The sequence below is a fragment of the Callionymus lyra genome, chromosome 1 (assembly GCF_982586985.1).
Source record: "Callionymus lyra chromosome 1, fCalLyr1.hap1.1, whole genome shotgun sequence".
In the NCBI taxonomy this organism is placed as follows: domain Eukaryota; kingdom Metazoa; phylum Chordata; class Actinopteri; order Syngnathiformes; family Callionymidae; genus Callionymus; species Callionymus lyra.
In genome coordinates this window covers 37,140,997-37,164,598 of record NC_141818.1, presented here as the reverse complement: position 1 = coordinate 37,164,598, position 23,602 = coordinate 37,140,997, and the positions used below count along the sequence as shown (strand labels likewise).

The following is a 23,602-nucleotide window of genomic DNA, read 5'->3' as shown; positions in this document are numbered from 1 at the left end:
TGTGACCCTGGTCTGGAAAAGCGGTAAATAAATAAAAATTACTTACTTACTTACTTATATGTATTAATAAATCTAGTTTACAAGCCGGATCTTTTCATTTTATTTACAATATATTGCCATGTGACCTGGTTTGACAACACATTGTCACTTAATGGGTCGTTCTGATGTTTTAAGTGACTATTGTCATCAACCCGATACTAAACTCTTATTTTAATTATTCCTCTGAATTTTTTTAAATTAATATTTTAACACAATATTTGGTAAACATGATGTTTATACAAGATGTTGTTAATGGAACCGTCTTGTGGGGTGGGGGGAATTTGTGTATCAAATTAAGTCTAACAATGTCTTCGTTTTATAAGGAATATTCCAATAGCCATCAGTTAACAGGCTCGTCATACTGCAGTGCAGAGTTATAAAATCGTTGTGTAATGTAATTTATAGGAGTTTTACTTTAGGATACCTTCAAGATTATTCCACTTTGTGACAGAAATGGATCTCAAAGTTTACAATTACGAACTAGCCTAAGTTCAATGGACATAGCAAATATTACAAGAAAATAACAAGACAACATTTGGAAACAATACCAGTACAAGTTGTCACTGAACTTTAAAATAAACTGAAACTGAAACTGAATAGTATGTATTTTTTCATCATAACCTCAGAGTTGCGGCGGAAATGAGTTTCTTCCATGGGGTGGTCGGGGACTTTCTTAGAGATGAGAAGTAAGTAAGTAAATAAGTAAAGGTTATTTGTAAAGTACCTTTCCAGACCAGGGTCACAAAGCGCTGAAATTGACAAAAACAATAAACAGCTAAAATACATGATTTAAAAGGCCAAGACACATAAGAAACACAAGAGTCCCAGAAAATCAGGCAAAAGCAAAAATAAGAATGTCTTAAGATGTTTCTTAAAGGAGTCAGTAGATCCATCAACACAGAGGGAGAGGAAGATCGTTCCAAAGCTTAGGAGCAACAGCCTGGAAGGATTTCTCTCCTCTGGTCCTGAAGTGTGTTCAGGAACCATCAGAAGATTCTGATCCACAGACCTCAGAGCCCGAGCTGGGGTGTAAGGCTGGATCAGATCGGTGATGTAAGAAGGAGTCTGAGCACGAATAGCTCTGAAAGTAAGAACCAGAATTTAAAAATTGATCCTGAAATAAACTGGCAGCCAGTGAAGCGTTTTAAGGATCGGGGAAATGTGAGTTCTTCTACTAGAGCGTGTCAGGTGGGTCAGCTTCTACAATAGTCTGAACGAGAAGACACAAACCGTGGATTACAAGTTCCAGATCGTGTTATGACATCATTTTCTTAAACTAGAGAAGCAAGGTCATCCGGGAGAGGATCGGATTAGAACCTCTGCTCCTCCAACATTGAAAATGTGCTCTGGCGATTGTTTCCACAATTCTACTCATCAAGCCACAATTTGAGGTGTTGAGTTAAACAAACAGTACGGGCCAACAGTCTGGAGACACCTTCTCAAACACTACTTCAAAAAATAACTGCAGATTGTCCTTCATATGATTGTGACCAACTAACATCTCTATATTGCAGAATTTTTAATTTTTTAATTTGGAATTACACCCAGTCTTGAAATTGTTGTGTGTCTTGATATAGAAAATACCAAAGAATATACAGACATAAGGAAGTTGAATAATAATTATCTTTAACACGGATATTATGACACTGAATGACTGTTGAAATATAATTGATTTCCTAGAAACAATTAATTGAAATTGTAATAAAAAGTGCAAATGAAAACTTATTTTGACATTCAAAAACTCATAAATACAATATCCAATATAAAGTAATTAAATATAAATAACTTTCAAAAGTTTCTCTATATATATATAAACTGACAATGGTCACAGAAATAACTTGTCTGACAAAATAAAAAATTAGAATTACCAATAAAACTACAAATAAAAACTTGATTTAAGGTCAACTTCAAGCTACGACCAAGGATACTGTCATCGACAAATCATAAGAAAAAAATCCAGGGGAACTTGATAAAACTACTTTGTACCCCAACGCTTGTGGAGAATGTCAGACAGCGAGGGCAATGACCTAAAACTAGACTCACAAAACCTTGGGAATGACCAGTGACTATTTTATAAAGTCCCTGAACTGAATCCGATTGAGCATCTTTGGAAAGAGCTATAAGATTCCATCTAGAAAAGGCACTTTAAACCTGGGACAACAGGAGCAATTGATCAGGGTGAGACAAACTACCGAATTATCATTTACCATCACAAAAAGGCTTGTTTTCAGTGATCGGTGCAAAAGGTTGCGCAACCGTAATAGTAAGTTAAGGGTTGAACCGTTTTTTTTTTTTTTTTTTTTTAAATAGTCCTTAAGCAAAGTTTACAATCAATTCCTGACTTGAGCCCATCATTAACTTTCATGTTAACGTTCATGTGGGAGAATTTTAAGGCGATGGTCAAAGTCTATTTAAGCAATAACAAGGCATGAAACCTAAGTTATAACCGCGCACAAGGTGACCAAAAACGTAAGCGAAACAGAGCAGAATCTACCATTTAGTCATTTTTGGCAAAACAAAAAGGTACAAGGCTTGTTTAGTGTGCCGAGTTTTCCCAGCAGTCACTTAAATGAATGCATAGTCAACTCCAAAACACAGCTACAATCAATATACAAAATTTTATTACAAAAGAAAATCCGTCCTACATCAAACTTGCACAATAAAATGGCTGTAAGAGAGCACTAAAGAAAAAGAAAATTGTAAAACAGTGAAGACTGGAACCACTCACTAACATGAGCAGTACCTCAAGGAGCAACGCAACTCATTAAAACAGAACTGCTGAGCCGCTGTCCAGTGTCCGCAACAATATTCACTGAACAATGGTTGTATTGTTAACTGCTCAATCGTCATCTTCATCATCGTCGTCCTCGTCTTCATCTTCGTCGTCGTCCTCGTCATCATCATCATCTTCAGGCACGGGCTTCTTGGCGGAGGGCCTGCCGGGGCCACTTTTCTTGCCAGCGTCACTCTTGCCAGTGCCAGTCTTAGCCTTGTATGCAGCAACATCCTTTATAGATTAAATAAACGTTAGTTTTGCAACATGCAACTCGAAGTCCGCAACTTTCTTACTTACCTTTTCGTATTTTTCCTTCAGCTTGGCGGCCCTGGCCTCATAGGGAACCTTGTCTTTCGGACCCTGCGTTGACCACAGCTCACCCAGCTTCTTGGCTATGTCGCCAATGGAGATTCCAGGATGTTCTTCTTTGATCTTGGGACGGTGATCGGAACAGAAGACAAAGAAGGCAGATCTATACAGAAGGAGGAGTTTGTTAACACTCAGGGATGCGCATGAGAAAGTAACACATTTTAAATGCGCAACTTACGGGGGCCTTTTGGGGGCATTGGGGTCCTTCTTTGTCTTTCTCTTACCCATACCCTTAGGGGGGATATAGTCCTTCATCTCCTGGTCATAGCGAACCTTATCAGTCTTGGCCATGTCGTCAAATTTGATCTTCTCCTTGGCGGACATGGTCTGCAGGCGATATTACAGCAGTTAGTAAATGCAAAACTTTAATATGCTTCTAAAAACTCACCCTCCATCTTTCAGAGCACTTCTTTGAGAACTCTGCAAAGCCCACAGAAGTACCAGGGTGCTTCTTCTTGTGCTCCTCCCTGCACGTTGCAACAAAGTAGGCATAGGCGGAGGTCTTGCCCCTGGGCTTGTTTGGATCCTTATCCTTCGCCATCTGAAGATAGAGCAGGAGGTTAGTTTATAAATTTACCCAATTTTAAAACTACGACGAGGTTTAGAAATAGAGCAGAGAATGAATAAACGACGAAGAAGAACGATATTCAAAATTTAACCGCCATCACTGAACACTCGAGAAATCGTTGAGAGTAGAGGGAGTTCGGACTAATCGGATTTCTGAACTACTAAGAAGGAAAGACGCGACTCCATTTTGTATCTTCCCGCCGAAACTCATTTGCTCAAACTTAACAAAGGCGGACTTCTAAAACGTCGTTGTAATGGTCGTCGAGTAGCGTTTTACGAGAACACGACGAACGCACATAATAGCGACTTGTTTAGAAAACAAAAACACGTGTTTCGCTACAAAAGAAAAAAAAAATCTGGTTGAGGTCAAGGCGAGGCCCTTATCACGTAACCGAGATGGCGTGCTTAAGTTCGCGCACAAGATTAACGATTTCCGCTACGAAATGGCGGACCTACATGAGTGTGCGTTTTTTTTTTTTTTTTAAAGCGGATACAACTTCCACCGTATTTAACGAACAAAGACAGAATGCGGTTAAATGTAGCGTGGTTAAGCTACATTACAATAGCCTTTTCAAAGTAGTATATCGTGAAAACGGCTCACTTTTAAAAAAGTATTCAAGTAGAAAGTACTCACTTCTTTCCTTTTTTTCAAACGCGCAGGCAGTTCACAGTTGTGTACGAGGGTTGATCCGAGTGTTTTGTCACCGTCTGTGAAGCCGACTTAACTCACGGGGACTAAAAACGCTCTGATTCGTCCGCCGATTGGTCAGAAGGACGCTCGTCAGTTCAAAAGTATGGACATGAGGCTGACGCCGCGCTGTGATTGGCCAGGGGGCGGATGCCACAGTCAACAAGCTTGTCTGCGCTCTGCGCGTCGCTGATTGGCCAGAGCGAGGGGTTTAAGTCCACGGCGCGAAATGTTCTTTGTCTGCTTCGGAGAACGTCGGGGAGTTTTTTTTCCGGATCAGACTGGTCCGAACAGGAAGAGCCGTTGCTGCCCCAGTATCACGAGCTCGAAGCAGGAGCTGGAATCTTTTCTAAAAATATACAAAAACACTCTAAATAGTTTTCAAATGTGTTTTTAATTTATATATGTCGATCAAGCCACTTACTTTATAACAAAGTACTTACTTTAGTAAGTAAATAATTTATATTTATATAACGCTTTTCAGGAACAGGGTCACAAAGCGCGCAAACAATCAAAACAATACTCAATAAAGTATTTACTTTAAAGGTTAAGCTAATACTGAGAATAACACAGGGAGTTCCAGAAAATCAAGGTAAAAGCCTGCACGAATAAAAAATAAAAATAAAAACAAGTATTTACTAAAAGTTTATTCTGAAACGGCTACAATTCAAATCCCCATTTAAGTATCATTTGTAGAGTATACATGTCTACTGTTTAACAACTAAGGAAATACATTAATATTAATTAAATTAAATAGAATAAATGAAAGTATCAGTGAATGGCAAAACCTTTGCAACCGATCTGTTCCGCAGGAACTTATTATTAAATAACTTAAACCACTTAAAAAAAACCAACTATTTAAAAAAAACATCAATGGAGAACACAACACAAACACGTGTTATAGAAAACGTTTGCTTTTACAGTTTGTTTAGAGTTATTCTGTCCATTGAGGTTCATCATTAAATGAACATTATACATATATTTAAGTAAATATATTATTCTAGGTTTGTTGTTGTTGCACCATTTCAGAAAATAAATTAAAAAAAAAAAAGATTGCAAATTTAATGATGAGGGATTAGATAAAAATAAAAACACCTTTACATTGTCTATAATAATCTCAAAATATAAATATCACTCACAACCAACAACATGTATTTAGGGGATCGTTCTACTACGGTCTGGAACTGTAGTTCACCTCTCCGCCACACGATGGCTTACTTCCGTTCAAACGCACACGAAGAAGACGAGTGGTGACGTATGTAAACACGGTGGAGGAAACAAGTCATCGACCTGGAGGCCAGTGTACGGAAGTGACGGAGCCATTCATTCTGACACAGAGAGAAGCTGCATTTTAACTTTTTGGTTATCTTTAGTTTGGACCAACATGAGTGACCCCGTCGACACGAGCACCCTCTGTCTGTTTGACGTGGACGGGACGCTGACGGCTGCCAGGCAGGTAAACGATTCTTTACTAACTATAAACTCATGGCTTTATTTACGTGTTTTAACCTGGTGCTCTTAACATCAACGGTATTATTAAATGCCTTTTTATACACTGGACCAACCGTTTGAATACCATGTCATTCTGCGTTAACTTGTTTAAAAAAATAGTTGAATGACAGATTTAGACTAAGTTTCCCTCTGACTTGTTGTGTTTCCAGCCCATAACTGCAGACATGGCAGAGTTCCTGCAGAAGTTGAAAGGTCAAGTTTGTGTTGGGGTGGTTGGGGGTTCAGACCTGGTCAAGATAAAAGAGCAACTGGGAAGTGATGGTGAGATGAATAAATGACTAAAGTATATATATATATATGTATATATATATAAAAAGTTGTGCTCATTTTTGTGTTTGTTTTTGTGCAGTCACTCAGAAAGTGGACTATGTGTTTGCTGAGAACGGACTAGTGGCCTACAAGCACGGTCATCTGCTCTCCATTCAGGTGAAAAAGCGTTTCCTTCATCACTCCTCGACCATCTTTGTCTTAACAGGAGAATCCATCCACTGTATTGTTTGATTTGTGTCTGCAATTCCTTTACTTTACTAAATGGAGGCTGATTAGATGCAACTTTTCAAGTTATTTTAAATAATTTAATACTATAGTCTGTATTTTTAAAGTTTGAATGGTTGTTTTTCTCAATAATTAAAATAGAATTGTTGAATCTTTTCAAAATAAAACAAATATTATAGTTTAAAATTCTTATCCCAATAATGATAATTAAACATCTATCTGAAACTTTTTGTTAATGTTAATACAAAAGGCTACAATGGAAAAATATAGAGGTGAGAAAATATTGAATTATAAGAACAAAGCATTTAATAACATTTTAACAAGTTTAAAAAATTGAAATGTAATGTTCAGTCAATTTCCTGACGGCACTGATCTACTTCCCTGTGTAGTCCATCCAGGCCCACATGGGAGAGGAGCTGTTGCAGGACTTCATCAACTTTTGTCTGAACTACATGGCGACCATCAAGCTACCAAGAAAAAGGTTAGTCTAAAACAACAAATAGAAAGATTAGGTCCTGTCACTCACAAGTGTTTTTCAGGGGCACCTTTATTGAATTCCGCAACGGAATGCTGAACGTGTCTCCGATTGGGCGCAGCTGCACGGCGGAGGAGAGGAAGGAGTTCTTCGAGCTGGACAAGGTAGGACCTCCAGAGGGTCGTTGATGAAGATGTGGTTCACATGGATGAGGGATCAATCGTATTGTTGAAGTCATGAAGCTGATCAAATGAAACTCGGTTCTGTATGTCGTGTTCTTTCAACAGACGGAAAAGATCCGGGAGAAGTTTGTGTCCGTGTTGAAGGAGGAGTTCAAAGGGAAAGGCTTGTCTTTCTCCATCGGTGAGTCCAGAGCGGAAGACCAGGGTGAGGTTCCCTCTCTCACCTTCTCCCCCGTTGCTCCATAGGAGGCCAGATCAGCTTCGACGTGTTCCCGGACGGCTGGGATAAAAGATACTGCCTGGGACTACTTGAGAAGGACAACTTCTCCACCATCCATTTCTTTGGGGACAAAACCAAACCTGTGAGTGGAACCATGGCTTCATGTGTTAACCATAAATCTGTTTGGAATAATACCAGAAAATGTCAACATAAACAAACATACAAACACATTTTTACATGATTTTCTTAAAATAAATTCCTCAATCTTCTGTTAAATATTGACCTAATGGCCATGAATCTGATTGTGTTTCTATACTAAGGGAGGAAACGACTACGAGATCTACAGCGACCCGCGGACCATAGGCCATGAAGTGACTCGTCCAGAAGAAACCCTACAAATGTGCCAGAAACTCTTTTTCTGAAACAAACCACTGAATCAACAGCTGCTGCTGAAAAGGGAAAAACGGAGGCAGAAGGAAAGAAGCTGCTCGTGTAACGAGTGGAACTATTGGAAAACTGGCCAATCACGTGACAGAACTGAAGATGATGGAAGGTCCAAGATTTTAACTGTTGGCAGGAGGATGAATGAAGAAATGTGAATAATATACAATATAATATACAATCATGTAGAGTTATAATTCAGTTGGAATAATCATTATGTGATCATTATTTCAGTATCTTATTGAACCTTTTTAATGATGAGTCATCAACTTAATCCTGGCTTTACAGATCAATAACACTTGGATGATGTGTTAAGTCTGTCCTTCAAACAATAAACTCAACACATTATACGAAAAGATTATTTATTAATGCATACTGTACAAATAATAACACACTACATGCTACAAAAAAGTACACAATGTCAATAATTACTGGTTTGGGGATTTCAAATAAAAAAATAATTAAAAGAATAAATACAATAATTTGTCCAAAGGTCATGATTTGATTCTCGCTGTGAAGCAACAAGATGTTTAAAATGGTATCTTTGATTGTTTTAATCAATAAACAATAACCCAGAGTTTTCCCTTTTCTTCCATTATTACGTGTCTACCTATAAAGTGTTTCCGTTTTGTTTCAAATAATTACTCATCATCAAACATCACCTTAGGACCAACAGAAGATGCAACAATATTCCAGAGATTGAAAGTATTTGTTCATCCATGCTTGTCCACAAGTGAAGAACAATCACTATATCATCCTCCACTCGAACATCCTGAGAAACCAGTTCCAAGTCAGGATGTTCCAGTCCCCGACACGCATTTTAACTAACGGCTGTGTATTAAAAATGTATTAATTGAAATGTATTTATTTAGTTTGGGCTCCCTCTAGTGTCAGGATAGTCTACTGCATTGGCGGAAGTTCCCTTTTAACAGCCATTTATTTCCAAATAAAAGCGGTTTTGGTGTGAGTTTGTCGTATCCCTTCTTGGTAACTTGAAAAAAGTCTCCCAGCACGTCAAACACGTGGAAAAAAACCGACCACTGACCCCCTGCTGTAACATCAAAATGTTAAATATTGTTTTCTTAAGACTGGCCTGAATGGATTCATAAGACATTTACATTTTTGTTAACCTTTTCCAAATTCTGTATTTTGTCTTAAGACGTTGACCGAAGGCAACAAAAGAACACTCTTGCACCATCCACCTGTCAAAAATGATAAATGTTTAACAAGAGAAATATAGTATATCATGATTATAGTTTTTAGTTGTGTGTTTGTGATGGAAGTGTTTCAGAATATTGAATGTATGATTTAAACATTTTTTAATGATTAAAAATTAAAATTAATAATTGAACTCAATAATTACGTTATTATGGAATTTATGAATTTTCATTTATGTTTAATATGAAAAAATTGTAGTTTGGTATTCTAAATTTACCAAAAACAAATATGTTCTATTTTGTATTTCCTCCTCCTCCTTTTAAAATGTAGTATTGTCTGGTGGGACCATTAATTTAATATTAAATTAGAAAATGTATTTATATCAAACTATATGCGTAAAAAAAAACAATTAATTTGATTTTTTTTTTATTCAGTTATTTATCATTTTTAAATAATGAAATGCTTAAAAACAACAAAAATATTTAATATGTGTGATATGTTAAATTCAACCATTCAATATTCTGATGTCACTAATATACTTCCATAGATTGTTGCACCAAAATGATACAGAAAAAGTGCTCACATTACAAATCAAGGTCAAGGTGGTTAAGTTGAAATAATGACGTGTTGAGTTACTGTTGTTCACTTGAAAATGTCTTAAGTGCAACTTAAACCCCTGTAGCCTCAGTAAGAGGCTTTAGTTTATCATGGTTACCCCCCCATCAATAATGTGGAGAGGTTTTGCGTCGGAGCCAGTGTTTTGGTTTGATCGGTCACCAGGAGGTCATTCTTCTTCTGTGGTACATGTGTCTTCTCCAACACGCCCGGCCGTCCTGTCGGTGCTGCAGTCCTCTATACGCGGAGAAGACGAGACGGACATGAGAAGGTAGTCCACGCACGTCTGAGACGCCGCCTCACCTGGCAGTATCTCCTCGTGATTGGCCGGCTGCGTCTCTACGCCGACTCCCGACAGGAAGTCAGCCGGCGACTGACGAGGAGGCGAAGACTTGTCCATTTGTTTGTAGAGACCTTTCCAGATCCTGAGGAGCGAAGGTGTGACCCATGTTATAAATAAAATAAAGACTGCCAGTGAGGGCCGCAGTGACTTACTTGAAGCAGAAGGGGGAGGTGTTGGGTCGAAGGACGCCCTGACACTGGCTGAGCTCGGCCTTGTACAGAGGGTTGAAGAAGTCCGACCTCTCGGACCACAACTGCGGCCACACCGAGTGACTGCGCTCATGAAGTCTGAGAGAAAAAACACGTTTGACAAATTACAGGACAAGTCTACCTTATTTTTCAGACTATAAGGACCAATTAAAATAATTACATTTTCTCAAAAATCGACAGTAGGTGTAGGCGTAGTATTACTTTGCGAGGCTAAGTAGTACCGCTAGGCTCTGTAGTATTACTCCGCGAGGCTTAGTATTACCGCTAGGCTCTGTAGTATTACTTTGCGAGGCTAAGTATTACCGCTAGGCTATGTAGTACTACTCGGCGAGGCTAAGTAGTACCGCTAGGCTCTGTAGTATTACTCCGTGAGGAACAGTAGTACCGCTAGCCTCTGTAGTATTACCTCAGGATGCTTCGTAGTATTACTTCGGGAGGCTCAGTATTACCACTAGGCTCTGTAGTATTCCTTTACGAGGCTAAGTAGTACCGCTAAGCTCTGTAGTATTAATCCGCGAGGCTCAATATTACCACTAGGCTCTGTAGTATTACTTTGCTAGGCTTAGTAGTACCGCTAGGCTCTGTACTATTACTCTGATAGTTACTTACTTACTAACAGTAGTACCGCTAGGCTCTGTAGTATTACCTCAGGAGGCTCCGTAGTTTTACTCTGAGGGGCTCAGTAGTACTGCTAGGCTCTGTAGTATTACTGTGTGAGGCTCAGTAGTACTGCTAGGCTCTGTAGTATTACTCTGTGAGGCTCTGCCACATTAATCTACAAGGCTCTGCCACACCGATAATTGCTCCATGGTGTAGTATTACTATTGCTTCTGAGTGAAGCCTCATGGAGTAATATAGTCACGCAGTAGAAGAAAATGTACTTTATAATCTGGTGCGCCTTATGTACTAAAATAGAGCCATTCATTGATGATTAAGGTGGACCTTGTGGTACAAAAATATACGATAACACCGGAAAAGTGCGCGAGAAAACCTGACAGGCCTACCTCAGGTCTCTACTTTCCTTCTGACTGTTGCCCAAGAAGTTCCCGTACTGGCAGGAGTACACGTGCGTGTGCACGGCGATGAGGAAGCGCTCGCTGAATTCAAAGGCACACGGGAACTGCTCGGACAGCTGCCACACACACTCCAGGAACTGGTCGATGACGGGAGACACTTCTTTGGGGTCCGTGTTCAGGTGGCCATACCTGCGCAGACACAAGTGAACTCAACACACAACTTTATCGACAAAAAATGACGAGCAAAGTAACAGACGACAACGGATGTAGACCTGTGTGAGAACTTGTGTCCGAAGGAAACCCAGTCCTTCTCTATCAGCACCTGAGGAAAGCCATCGGGAGTTAAGAATCGCCAGGGAACAGGTGAAGAGGTGTTGTGTTGTTGGTTACCATGAGTCCCTTGATGGTTCTGTAGTAGGGGTCCATGAGTATGCTGGCCAAGGAGCAGGCCTGGGCTGTTCGATCCCAGCCGTCCGAACAGTGGACCAGGACACTCACGCCCTCGTCGGCCACCGCCTGCAACGCAGAGAGGATCCTCGTCAGGTGACCTTGTGGTGAAGGGTTTGATGAAGCTTCACGAAGCAGGAATTATTTCTACACTTAAACTTGAGTTTTGGACCGAAAAACATTTTCTATTTACAATTAACATGCAAATACTCTCTTTTTCATTTTTTTTGTCGCAGTTAAACTTCTTGCCTTTGAAGGTAAAGGAACAAATGAAATCCCCTTGATGACTGAGGATGAGAGGATACAGTCTTGTTTGGACATAATTTGGTTTTTAAATTAAAAGCAGTTAAACTTCTCGCCTTTGAAGGTAAAGGAACAAATGAAATCCCCTTGATGACTGAGGATGAGAGGATACAGTCTTGTTTGGACATAATTTGGTTTTTAAATTAAAAGCAGTTAAACTTCTCGCCTTTGAAGGTAAAGGAACAATGAAATCCCCTTGATGACTGAGGATGAGAGGATACAGTCTTGTTTGGACATAATTTGTTTTTTAAAATTAAAAGCAGGTACGACTTCGTCAAGAGTCAGTAAATTCTGCAACACCAGAGTCAAGTACTCGGACAATACTACGAACATATTGTTGTTCATACATTAGCGCAATTTTTTTCCATGACAAAAAAACCTAGTTGTTACTAAAGACTTGAAGTGTCCAAACTAAGTAGATGGCGCTGTTGGCCTTAAAACGATGGGTGGTTTCATTGAACTACTTCATCAGTGCCAAAGATTAAACAGGAAAGAGCGCCATCTAGTGGACTCCGGGAAGCATGCTTTGTGAATCTTCAGACTTGTTGTTCGATCACACAATGAACGGTTTCCTCTGACGCATTGAGACGTGCACGATGTGTGTGTGAGGGTTACACACCCGGGCGATGAAGACTCCTGCATCTACGATGGCTTTGATGTGCTTGAGCCAGCCGGAGTTCTCCAGGCCCCACAGGAAGTCCGTCACCGACGGCGAGCGCATTTCCCCTACTGCCAACAAACACCAGTGTAAGTCGAGTGTTTTTTTTTAGCCGAGCTGGCAAATGCTTTCGCACCATCCACGAGCTTCTGCTGACTGTTCCTCATCACGTGGATGTTCTCGATGCCGATGAACTGCAGCTTTATGTTGTGATAGTGGTCTTCGTTCTCGTAGCCTTTTCCGGCCGCACGGTTGGCCATGGCGTTGAGCTTCGCACACACAAAAACACACATGTTTTGAAGAGTCTTTCAAGGTGGAAGTGGACTCACCTTTGGTCTCGTGTCCACCACGTAGATGTAGTCGCTCCCCGGGTTGGACTTCATCACGGCCTGAAGCATCATCTCGTCTTCCAGCGAGCGTCCGCTGAAGCCCGACAACGGCTGACTGGACCTGCACACGGCGGCCTGAAAGGGGCCTCGACAGATTTAGATTCTCCAACAGGGAAATTGTGAGCAAACTTCTCCCACTGACCAGCGTGTCCTGGTGAAAGTAGCACAGAGCAGGAAAACGTCCACGGCTCCTGAACCTGGAACTTCCTATGATGGTGGCCGCTGTTGCTGACTTTGGGATGAACAGCTCTGATGGGTACGTGTCGCACACCTGAGAGGGCAAGTGTGTTATTACAAGTGGTTTCCAACATCACCAGATGCAGCAACAATCAAGCATTATTATTGTTATTATTATTATTTTCATGATTGATGTGTTTTTTCCCGCATGATTCCAGAAATACGGTGGCCCTTAAGTTCCATCTTAAAGAAAATTCACATTGGAGAATCACGTTTTGCTTAAAACATTTGTCTAAAATACCTTTTAAAAAAAAAAACCCTGTGCAAAGAAGGTCCTCAAATCAGGTAGTTTTTTTTTTACTTGTAACAAGTGTTGTTTGCACATAATGACCAATTTCCATGTAGTATTACCTCTTTATTCGTTCAGATTTCTATTTCTATTTAATCTATTTTATTTCTTTCTGCCATCATCAATATTCATTTAATTTTGTGCAAAACTTCTGAAACGTGACGTTACATCGTGATCACATTTTTCTAGACAACACTTTGTGTAGTCTCTGTTGTGTCGTCTAGATTTGGGGAATGCATTTTATAAAAAAAATACTTTTATTATTGTGTCAAAGATTGGAATTTGTACTTCTAAATGCTGATCCGGCTAAAGATTTCGTGGACTCTCAAAAAGACGGAAATGCTTCATGAAGCTTCATGAAGCTTCATTGTCCCCAACACAGAAGCAACACCAGCGTTTACAACAACAACAAAAACGTCACAGTATATTAGTGAATAGAACAACAACATAGTGGCATCGACGTCCACCACAGCAAACTAACAACTCTCTAATTAAAGCTCTATATTTTTCAATGGCTGGTCATCAGAAAATAATGGAAGTTTATCACTAGAAATCTCACCCTGTATTCAACGTTGGCTGTGGTCGGCACCCACAAGTTGTTTGGAACGCCCAACCTCTTGTAATCCTCCATCAGGTCGACGAACTTCCACGACGCCTCTCGTTTTTCCTTGTTGATGTTTGGATTGAAGGACAGGCAGTAGAGCTCGCTGTACTTCTCTGCGAGGGAACGCAAACCGTTACTTGTTTCATCATTAAAACAAGCACTTTATGTGGATATATTGTACATCAGGGAAATTTGGATTGATTTAAAATTAGATTTTTTCTTTTTATGAGCTACATTTTTGTACAATTTGCTTGTTGGACTACAATACCTGGTCGAGACAACCGGCTCAACGACGCGTGGACATCGAAACAGTCTCGCTCCGACTGGAAGTAAAGCTGGAACACCCGGAAGTCTTTACAGTGGACAACCAGCTGGCTCCCTGCAGGACTGCTCGGTGGCCTCTCCACCGCGCAGACCATACTGTGCAACACCTGGAAAACCACAGTGACTTCATCACAGTCAGGACAGGCACTTGTGGCCCTTGAACAGATTGTATGCGATCTGTGGTCTCTGTTATTTACAACCATAATACACGGCATTTTTAGAATTGTAAAACTGAAACCTTTTAAACTGGCAGCCAGTGAAGAGTTTTAAGGATCTGTGAAATGTGAGTTCTTCTACTAGAGCGGGTCAGAATTCTCACTGCAGAGTTTTGAATGAACTGCAGGCGAGACAGATCCTTCTTGTTTAGACAACAAAATAAACTATTACAATAGTCTAAACGAGAAGACACAAACGCATGTATTACAAGCTCCAGATCGTGTTGTGACATCATTTTTTCAAGTTTCAAGTTTTCAAGTTTAGAGATTTTTCTCAGTTGAAGGATACAAATTTATTTTATTTACTTACTTAAATGACAAAGAAGCATCTTACATTAATTGATGCTAAAAGCGTAAACACAACGAAAACACAGGTTATGAACTTTGTATTGAAAGACGAAGTTATAGACGCTTTTATTTTGAAATTCTACATTGCTTATGACTTCCAGTTTGGCAACAATGCATATAAACAATACATGTGAATAGCAAACAAGTGTGATTAATGATAATCCATGATGTTCAAACTACTTTTAAATAAAGAATTTATTGATATTTGATTCCAGAGCTTCAAATTTTTAGACTCAGAAAGTCAGAGGGTGAAACGTGCTTTATTCACTATTTTAATTTGATTTTACTGAACAGATATTACATAAGTTGGACGAATGAATCACAGATACTAGTCCGACAGGATCCGTCATCTGTGTGTGTCAGTTATTAACCACATTAAGTGTGATCAGTCCCGTGACCGAGGTTCCTACATCCCCTTTTTTTTGTATGAGTTCCTCAAACTGCCTTATTCCTCTCTATATATTTGATTATAGATAAAGCTTTCAAGGTCGCCATGTGATATGGAAGCCAACCACGAGGATAAAAAAAACACACATGATCTTACCCAGGTCTCCTTGCGTGTCTCGGGGTTGTTTTCGACAAAGATGGTGTGAGTGGCAGAAAGGTAGAGGGTCCCGACGCTGGCCTTCCTCTGACAGGTGTAGCGCTCCAGCAGGTGCACCTTGTCCACCTGCAAACGAAAGATGAGACCTTTATTAGGAAGTGCATCAGAATATTGAATGGTAAATGGCTCTTACTTATTTATGCTTATTCAGAACTCAAAGCGCTTTACACTAAGTTACAAATTCACCGATTCACACACACAATCACACACTGATGGGAGTAGGCTGCGACGCAGCGCGCCAGCTCAACCATCAGAATTCATTTAATGTTAAAATTTAACATTAAAAACATTTTTATTTAATTATTTGTATAAGTGTTAGTTAAGTTTATTTTTTATTGATGATTAAATTGATTTTTTTTGTTGCTTTAGAATATACTTGTGACTATGAAATGGCGTCTGTGTGGACCTGATTCAGCTTCAAGGAAACTATATGATCTCCAGGACTATGAGCCCAGAACTAATACGAGTCCTGATCCGTTCCCAGCTAGCCAGGGGGGGGCGGCAGGAAGTGGCCTAGCATGATGCAGTCAGTCGAGGATGGATGGAGGGCAGATGAAGGATGCTGTCATCAAAACACGAAGACGTGAAGCTGTGTGCGTGTGCGTGAGCGTGTGCGCGTGTTCGAGGACGATAGAATAAAACAAAACACGATCAAGACATGACAGGAAGGAAGGAGATCAAACGTCAAGTGTTACCTTGGGCGTCCGAATGTGCTCCATCACTGGCCAAGATGGAGGAGATGAGAGGAGATCGTGGGGATCAACGTTACATGAGCGGTGAACCACAACAGCCGTCGTCGTCGAGTCCTGCCTGGCTCGGTCCAGCCGTGCTGCTCATGTTAATAGCGACCAGCACCGGAGAGGACGGGATCAGAGAGGAGCTGTGGGTCTGAGAGCAGTTAACGGTACCAGACGGTCATCGCCGCTCAACGCAATCTCCTGTCAAGTCGCGATCAGGTCTTCTGTTTCCTGTCAGCCTTTCAAAATAAACTGCAAGAGGAAGCGAGGGTCATCCGAGTCCCGAGTGTTTATTGCGTGTAACGCCATGTTGAGTTTTTATTATTATTGTTGCTATAATGGTTATTATTCTGTAGACCTTTCAGGGACCGTTTTAGGCCCCCCCATGAATATTAAATATGTAGACATTTCTTGACATCATTTTTTAATAGTTCTTTCATTAGATCATTGGAAGACTTGAAATGATACAAATATATTTATATATATATATTTAATTTCATGGGGACATTTCTGTGTATATACTGTATGTAAGGTTTATTCCTCTACCTACCTATAGTTTATTCGGTTGGATGAAGACAAAACTGCTGGAAAATGTGACGGATTTTTCTGGTGAGGGTCAAGGGAAAGAGGAAGCAAGCAAAACCGCAAAGAGGGGGCTGATGACCCCCATTAAAAAAAATCAAATGCATTCAATTTTTATGATGATAAAACTGCTTAAAAACAGGGACATGTTGTTAGGGGGAAATTAAAGCCAGCCGTATGATGTAATAAGGTAACTTAAAATGTTATTACAATCTGTATGAAAAATTAAATCATCTTGGATTTCCTTCGCGTATACAGCGATGATTATTAACTATGTGTAAACAGATTGTTTTGCCCTTTCAACTTTTGTGAACATGTGTTGCAATATTTCGTTTTTGTTATTGTTTAATTTAAATATTTACAAAACATGAATTAATAAAATTAAATCTTAGCCAAGTTGATTTTTCTCTGTGAAGTAAAAAATAAATAAATATATACTTAATTAGCATTTTCTTAATTTTTACGTCCTTTGTCATAAAAATGTAATAATCTTTTAATTTTTATCTGTTTTCTCTTATATCTTTTTTTTTACGAGTTAGATTGGCTGAGAGTTTTATCGAGTAGCTCGGTACTCTTTTGGTATTGTCTGGTGGCTTTCTTTTTTACAAACTTTTTATATAGATTTTTTAAGGCTGCGAAATAAAATATATACAATTTCGAAATGTTTTTTTTGTTGAAATAAATAGAATATTATAAGATATGTTATAAAAATGTTTATTAATTTTGAAATATTAGAATCAATTCAATTATTACCGTTAATTGAAATAAATAAATTCAACTATCCAATTAAATTATAAAATTCTTAAAAAAAAATAAAAACAACATTTAAAAAAAAGAGCAAAAAAAAAAAAGCCAACATTTAATATTCTGAACACTAACTGATATACTTTATAGTAGAATATACAGTAGTTACCAGACAAATGATAGAGATGAACATGATCTTTCTCTCTTCGTTCAGCTCCTCCCACATTAAAAAAAAAAGTGTTGCTGGTTCAATGCAGTAAAGTTACCTGCGCGTGTGCTCGCGAGCGTGTGACGTAAGCAGGAGTATGACGCGAGAGAAAAGACATTCCAGAAACTCTGCAGCCTCATGGACACACTTTCCTCTCGCCTGCGCGTGTGTCACAACCAAAAAGGGAGGTGTATCTCTCCCCTCCTCCATCGATACGAACTGCGTAGTCGCTGTTCCCCCGCACACACACACACACACACACACACACACTGACACACACACGCACGCACACGCAGGAACATGCAGTGCTGCACTGCGAGTTTGTCAGGCGAACAAGGGGATGTCTGGGACTACTTAGGGTGGAGATACTTCCATGATTTCCCTTCTTTTCTTCTCAGTTGAATCCAGCACTGCAGCATGAGAAGGTAAGTGTGTGTTTGTTCTCAGAAGTCTGCACTGAAGTAGGTGGACCAGTGAGGAAAAATACCCCATCATTGCTTCATGTAGGACGTGTTGGCCTCGCTCCTCTCTTTGAGTTAATACCAGATTATCTTTAGTCTTGCAGGAGAAGTCGAGGTGGGAAAAAAAAATAAACCCTTGAGAAAATCAACTTTTGGAGCTTTAATAAAACACACGAGTGGATTAAATGTGTGGCATCAATGTCTTCACGTTCATATCCAGGTACCAGGTGAGCAACAGTAGCCACTCACACATTCCAATTCATTCCATCAATCTTATAACCGTGATGGAGACAACTTGTCACCTTCCTGTGTTTGTATGTTCTCCTCCATGTTGCGTGGGTTTACTCCGGGCACTCCGGTTTCCTCCCACAGTCCCAAAAAAAAATCCAGAGGTTGATTGAGAACTTGTAGGAAATTGTCCGTAAGGTATGAGTGTGTCACTGGTTGTATGTCTTTGTGTTGGCGTCCTGTCCAGGGTGTCCCCCGTCTCTCGCCCGAAGAAGCTGGGATAGCCCCCCTGCGACCCCTATAAAGGAGAAAGCGGTAAACATTGAATCCATTTATTCAAGTAGAGTGTGGAAAATCTGGACAGAAACCGGGTCCATCCATAATGAACGCTGGCTTTTCCAGGAAGGAGGTGGATTAATAGAAGCCATTGATTTTGAACGACGTTGTGCAGATCGGCACCGGGCCAGTGGGGAAGAGGGTTTAAAGGGTTCAGGCATGACTCGGGTCCGACCTACAACAGTCCTATCGATCCGCTTAGAGTTGATATGCTTATATGGGATCATCCTTGACGAGGAATCATGCGATTCAACTGAATGTATCTGAGTCTAAAGCATGCAGTGACAAATGAAGGTTGTGTTGCAAACATGTCCCAATGTGTCCCAGGATACCGGTCCACAATAGTCGCACCTACTCTCCCACGATCCTAGGAATGACGCTGGCACACATGGTCACTGGGGTGGAAGAGGCGAAGTCCCGGTGTCGCTTCAGTTTTCATGGCCTCGATCAAAGATGCGAGACCTTCGATGTAATCTGGGACAGTTCTTCAGTGAGCCGTCCATTCTCGGTTCAAGGACAGTTGACCATGTGACTTTTCTTTTAACGAGGATTAGAGACACGCTTATTTATCCAGGGATAAAATAACAAAATCTGTAACTTTAGGGCAGGGGTTCAAACTCAGCTGGATTTGGGGGTCACCACGGGTCTTGTGGAGACCGAGCCACAGGCACATTTAATAAATCCATGTTTTTGTCTTCTGTAAAAGTTATTATGTTTTATTATTTATATATTATTTCTGATATATCTTCGTCAATTTTTTAATGTGAATGCTTTTGTGAGGATTTTATGATGTCGATTCCAACATGAGATAATCAATCAGAGAGTTTGTCTGCCTTCTTAAGCCCGGAGTTACTCAAATGTTACTGAAAACACTGGTTTAATCCTTCCCCGTGTGCAGTTACTACTGTTATGGAAAGTTATTTGGAGACTCTGTCCTGTTTCGGATCCACTTTAATAGCTTCTCCTCCCTGTTCACTTCATCCTGACCCACATAAACGCACACACGTGTTTATATATATAAATATAAAAAACCTTGACTTTTCTTCCTAAGTATCCAAAGGGTCACTGTCAGTTTAATGTGGTCCAGTATTTAGAGGCTGAAGATAAGCTCTGAGATTTAGTTGGATTCTAGGAACTGTCAAAAGCTCCAGGATTTCAGATGCGTATGCCATTAAAACCCAAATAAATTTGGTTTGTTCATCTTTTCTTTTTTTCAAATTTCAATAGAATGATGATGATGTATTTAACGAGTTTCCCCTTTCAGAGATTCATTGGATGTTTAAAACTTAAGACTCCTACTACATCAGGGGTGGGCGATTACATTCTTCAAGGGCCACATTAAATTCTGTGAATGTTGTTAGGGGAAAAAGAAAGACAAAAATATCCCTTAAAAAAAAAGGACATGCGTCATTAGGCCTTTTTTCATTTATTAAGCTAAATAAACTGCAATTTTATTCTTGTATAGATGAGTTTTTTTCAAAACATTACTTCAATTGACTTAAAAAAAATGTTTTGAGGGATTAATTTATACTCGAAAAATTACGCACAAAAAAGAGGGTGTGACGTGAAGTGTTACGTGAAAAATAAATACAAATTACATTTGTTAATGCATTAGAACCATTGATACGTGATCATACTTTGACATCACGAGGGCCGCATATATGCAGTCAAAGGGCCGCGTGTGGCATCTAAGGTAAGGTAAAACTTTATGGATCCCTCAGGAGGTCGTTTTGTACTACATGATGGATTAGAGTTTTCGTCAACATCCGTTTTTATTTTTCCAGAGGTTGAGATCCTGCACGAAGCGGTATGGAAGCGTGAGACCAGAGTTCAGACATGAGCGCCACCGTTCCATCTGCCAGTGACCGGGAATCTTCCAGGATGAAGCTGCTCTTCCACGGGTCGGGGGATCACAATGGAAATGCTTTCCAGTTCTCTTCCTCTTCGTCGTCCTCTCACTCGTCCCCGGAGTCGCTGCACAGTCCGGTCCGACTCCACATCGGCCAGGAGGAGAGCCCGGAGGAGGACTACGACGTCCTGGAGTTCACGCTGACCACCGCGATGAGGGAAGACGAACAAATGGTCATGATTTCAAAGTGGGTTCAAGACGAGAACATGATGGCTGTCAAAACGCTATCGGGAGAGATGTCCGAAGAGAACTCCGTCTACTTGGATGCGAACCAGTTCTGCTCCGAGAGCTGGAACTGTAACGATCGCACGGACGCCGACGACTCTCCGAGTAAAACGAACTCTCTTCCAAGCTCTTCCACTCCTGACTCGGACGCCACAGAAGTTCCCGCGGCGGACGACGAGGACGACGATCTGGAGGAGGCGCTGTTTGTGTCGGTGAGCTCGGATGTCGTAGCGGGAACTGGAGTGATCCTGATGAAACTGTTGGACTCTGAGCTCGTCCTCGCTGGACAAACAGGGACGTCAGAAAGGAAGAGTGAACCATCCAACTCACCGTGTCTTACCTGCCCAGACCCGGAGATGAGCAAATCCACTTCAGTGTCTACCAAACCCTTTGAATCCAGCCAGGCAGCGAGAGAAACCAGCACCAAACAACTCACTGGATCTCTCACCAGAACCACACCCTACCATCATAACAGAACTAGAATGTTTGATCCAACGAAAGGGTCCAAGACTGACCTCGCGAATGGGAAAACGAAGACCACGTCAACACACTCTCCAACCAAACCAGGCCAGGTAGTTCAACCCGATCCACGGTTTAATTCCATCTAATCATGCTTTTCTTCGTCATCTCTGTTTCAGAACAAGCTTGAGAAGAAGACTGCAGGCCAAACAAAACCACACCTGAGTCAACCCATGCTAGGGAAGAACAAAGAGGTCAGAACCATTGCTCAACCCAAGAGAACAAGTGACGGGAAAGTGTCGGCGCCGGGTGACCCGGAATCATCCCGGGACTCTATTGTGCAAACTGTGCAGGTGGAACCGCAGCATATGAACCAAGACTTGAAAAATGCCGAAACCATTGGGGAGTCTAAGCAGGAACAAAGAAGTCCTTATCGGGTAAGTCGTGTTTCGAGCGGGAATATTCGACATCGCCCAGGTATACATAGAAATGAGAAAACATAATGACACAAAATACTTCAGGAGGATTATAGTTTCTGAGAGGAGCTAACATTTTTTATCCCTACCCCTTATTCTATAGCTATTTTGACATTTAATTTATACCAAATTGTTGATTTAAAAGTGTCTTAAATAGATGTTGGATTCTACTGTACTCATAACTATGTGTCTGTTTGTAAAAAACTCTCTTTTCATTTAAATATTTACATTAGAAAATCATCTTAAGCCCCGCCCACTGAAAACTTTTTTTCTTGAGCTTAAATCTTGTTTACCTTAACCACACCCACACTGCTGTGATTGGTCCAACATCAGGGTTTGTCACTGCGCGTCATCAATCCCGGAACTCTCCACCTGCAAGGGACTCATTGTGTAAACAAAGCGGGCAGTGATGGACACAGCATACAGCTGGCTGGAGGAGGAGTGAAGACCATTATTACAATATAATGGACTCTCGTAGCCTCTTGTTCGCTGAGATTTAAGATGGGGGAGAACTTAATAAAGTAATAAGTTCAAAACGTGGTCATGATGAGGGACTTACTGCATCTTGGAGAGGAAGACTTTAATATTTGAAACATGAGATCGAGTCATAAAAGTTTCATTAGTTAGCCTTTAAAAACAGGCAGACACACAAACACACACACACACACACACACACACACACACACACATACATGCAGGCGCAGAACGGTGGCTATTATTTCACTTTAAACTCAAATTTCAAATTAATCCTTCAATCACTCAGAAAGCACACCTGGCAAATGGTGATTTAAACTTAGAGGTAATGTTTTTTAATAAATATACTTAACGTATGGATATTCAAAATCCCAATGTGCCTTCATTGACCAGCAGGTGGCAGTAGTGCAAAACTCCACAAGAGTCAATGAGGATAAAAGTTTCTGACTCTCTACCAGGGCTCCCCGTTCGGGCTCCGGGCGTCTGTGACTGTAGCGACACCCCCTCCCAGGCCCAAGGGCTCGTGCACCCAAAAGGTCACGCCTGTCGCCCCCTGTCGGGTTCGAGCTCCGGCACCCACCAGAAGGTTTTCAGCTCACTTTCCCCGTCCATCCTCAACGAGGACGTGTGCGATTTGACGCTCATGGTGTCAGATATCAGACACTCCAGCGGTGTTGATATCCACACAGTCACTGACGTCGCCGTCGGTTCAGACGAAAACCTGCTGCCCGTGCACGCATTCCATCACGGCTGTCATTACGTAATGTAGGTGCAGTCGCCCCACGAACGACGACCATGTGCAAACATGTTTGTAACTCATTTTAAAAAGTTCAGACGTGTGAGCTGGTAGGAAGACGCCGTGAAGAAGGAGCATGTTTAAAGTATCCCTTGCTCTGGTAAAAGACTGAAATAACATTGAGTGGAGTTGAAGAGGGGATCCAGATGTCAGACACCCGTCCACAAACTGGCTCCATGTGTACGGGGGTTTATAGAGTCAAGGGGGGTTTGACGCAGAGAAAAAAGAATCTCAAGACTCAAAAAAAGACACAAAAGCAACTTTTTTTTAGACACACTTGTGGTGGAAAAAAGCTCCCTCCCCCCCTTTTTTTTTTTTCTTCTCTGTTTTCCTCTTTCTTCTCCGTCGCTCAGACACTCCTCCCCTCCTTCAGTCCCTTCTTCTTCTTCTCGCTCACGTTTTATTTTGGAGTAGGGTCATGGCTAACGCCATGGTCTCGGTGCG

At 40.8% G+C, this 23,602-nt stretch overlaps 4 protein-coding genes across 6 annotated transcripts in view; 2 read left to right on the top strand and 2 right to left on the bottom strand.

The window, feature by feature from the left end:
- Window positions 1-2,638: 2,638 nt before the first annotated feature.
- On the bottom strand, window positions 2,639-4,537 carry hmgb2a (high mobility group box 2a). The gene is made up of 5 exons (XM_087806184.1): window positions 4,386-4,537; window positions 3,573-3,725; window positions 3,363-3,511; window positions 3,113-3,287; window positions 2,639-3,046 (listed from the first exon to the last, which is right to left on the bottom strand). The coding sequence occupies exons 2-5, from the start codon at window positions 3,723-3,725 to the stop codon at window positions 2,879-2,881; spliced, it is 645 nt and encodes a 214-aa protein (XP_087662310.1). The 5' UTR covers window positions 4,386-4,537; the 3' UTR covers window positions 2,639-2,878.
- Window positions 4,538-5,749: 1,212 nt separating this feature from the next.
- pmm2 (phosphomannomutase 2) lies at window positions 5,750-8,341 on the top strand. Its single transcript, XM_087806172.1, has 8 exons — window positions 5,750-5,895; window positions 6,101-6,212; window positions 6,301-6,377; window positions 6,836-6,927; window positions 6,986-7,085; window positions 7,209-7,284; window positions 7,350-7,465; window positions 7,644-8,341. Exons 1-8 carry the CDS (start codon window positions 5,824-5,826, stop codon window positions 7,743-7,745), a joined length of 747 nt encoding a protein of 248 aa, XP_087662298.1. The 5' UTR covers window positions 5,750-5,823; the 3' UTR covers window positions 7,746-8,341.
- A 117-nt stretch (window positions 8,342-8,458) lies between these two features.
- LOC148089364 (phosphatidylinositol-3-phosphate phosphatase MTMR7-like) lies at window positions 8,459-16,951 on the bottom strand. Its single transcript, XM_087806161.1, has 15 exons — window positions 16,811-16,951; window positions 16,219-16,512; window positions 15,464-15,589; window positions 14,301-14,463; window positions 13,988-14,145; window positions 13,045-13,173; window positions 12,843-12,977; window positions 12,650-12,782; window positions 12,475-12,584; window positions 11,496-11,621; window positions 11,378-11,427; window positions 11,094-11,294; window positions 10,033-10,167; window positions 9,841-9,962; window positions 8,459-9,774 (listed from the first exon to the last, which is right to left on the bottom strand). Exons 2-15 carry the CDS (start codon window positions 16,240-16,242, stop codon window positions 9,707-9,709), a joined length of 1,680 nt encoding a protein of 559 aa, XP_087662287.1. The 5' UTR covers window positions 16,243-16,512; window positions 16,811-16,951; the 3' UTR covers window positions 8,459-9,706.
- A 643-nt stretch (window positions 16,952-17,594) lies between these two features.
- Window positions 17,595-23,602, top strand: part of LOC148089363 (uncharacterized) — a 31,120-nt gene continuing 25,112 nt past the window's right edge. Inside the window, exons 1-4 of one of the 3 annotated variants that reach the window (XM_087806147.1) lie at window positions 17,595-18,219; window positions 20,604-21,525; window positions 21,592-21,666; window positions 21,766-21,849. In XM_087806147.1, the coding sequence (XP_087662273.1) occupies window positions 20,656-21,525; window positions 21,592-21,666; window positions 21,766-21,849 (1,029 nt within the window). In that variant the 5' untranslated portion in view covers window positions 17,595-18,219; window positions 20,604-20,655. Of the gene's footprint in view, window positions 18,220-18,351; window positions 18,483-20,603; window positions 21,526-21,591; window positions 21,850-23,602 lie in introns of all 3 variants that reach the window. The other 2 variants (XM_087806139.1, XM_087806131.1) reach the window with 2 other exon arrangements.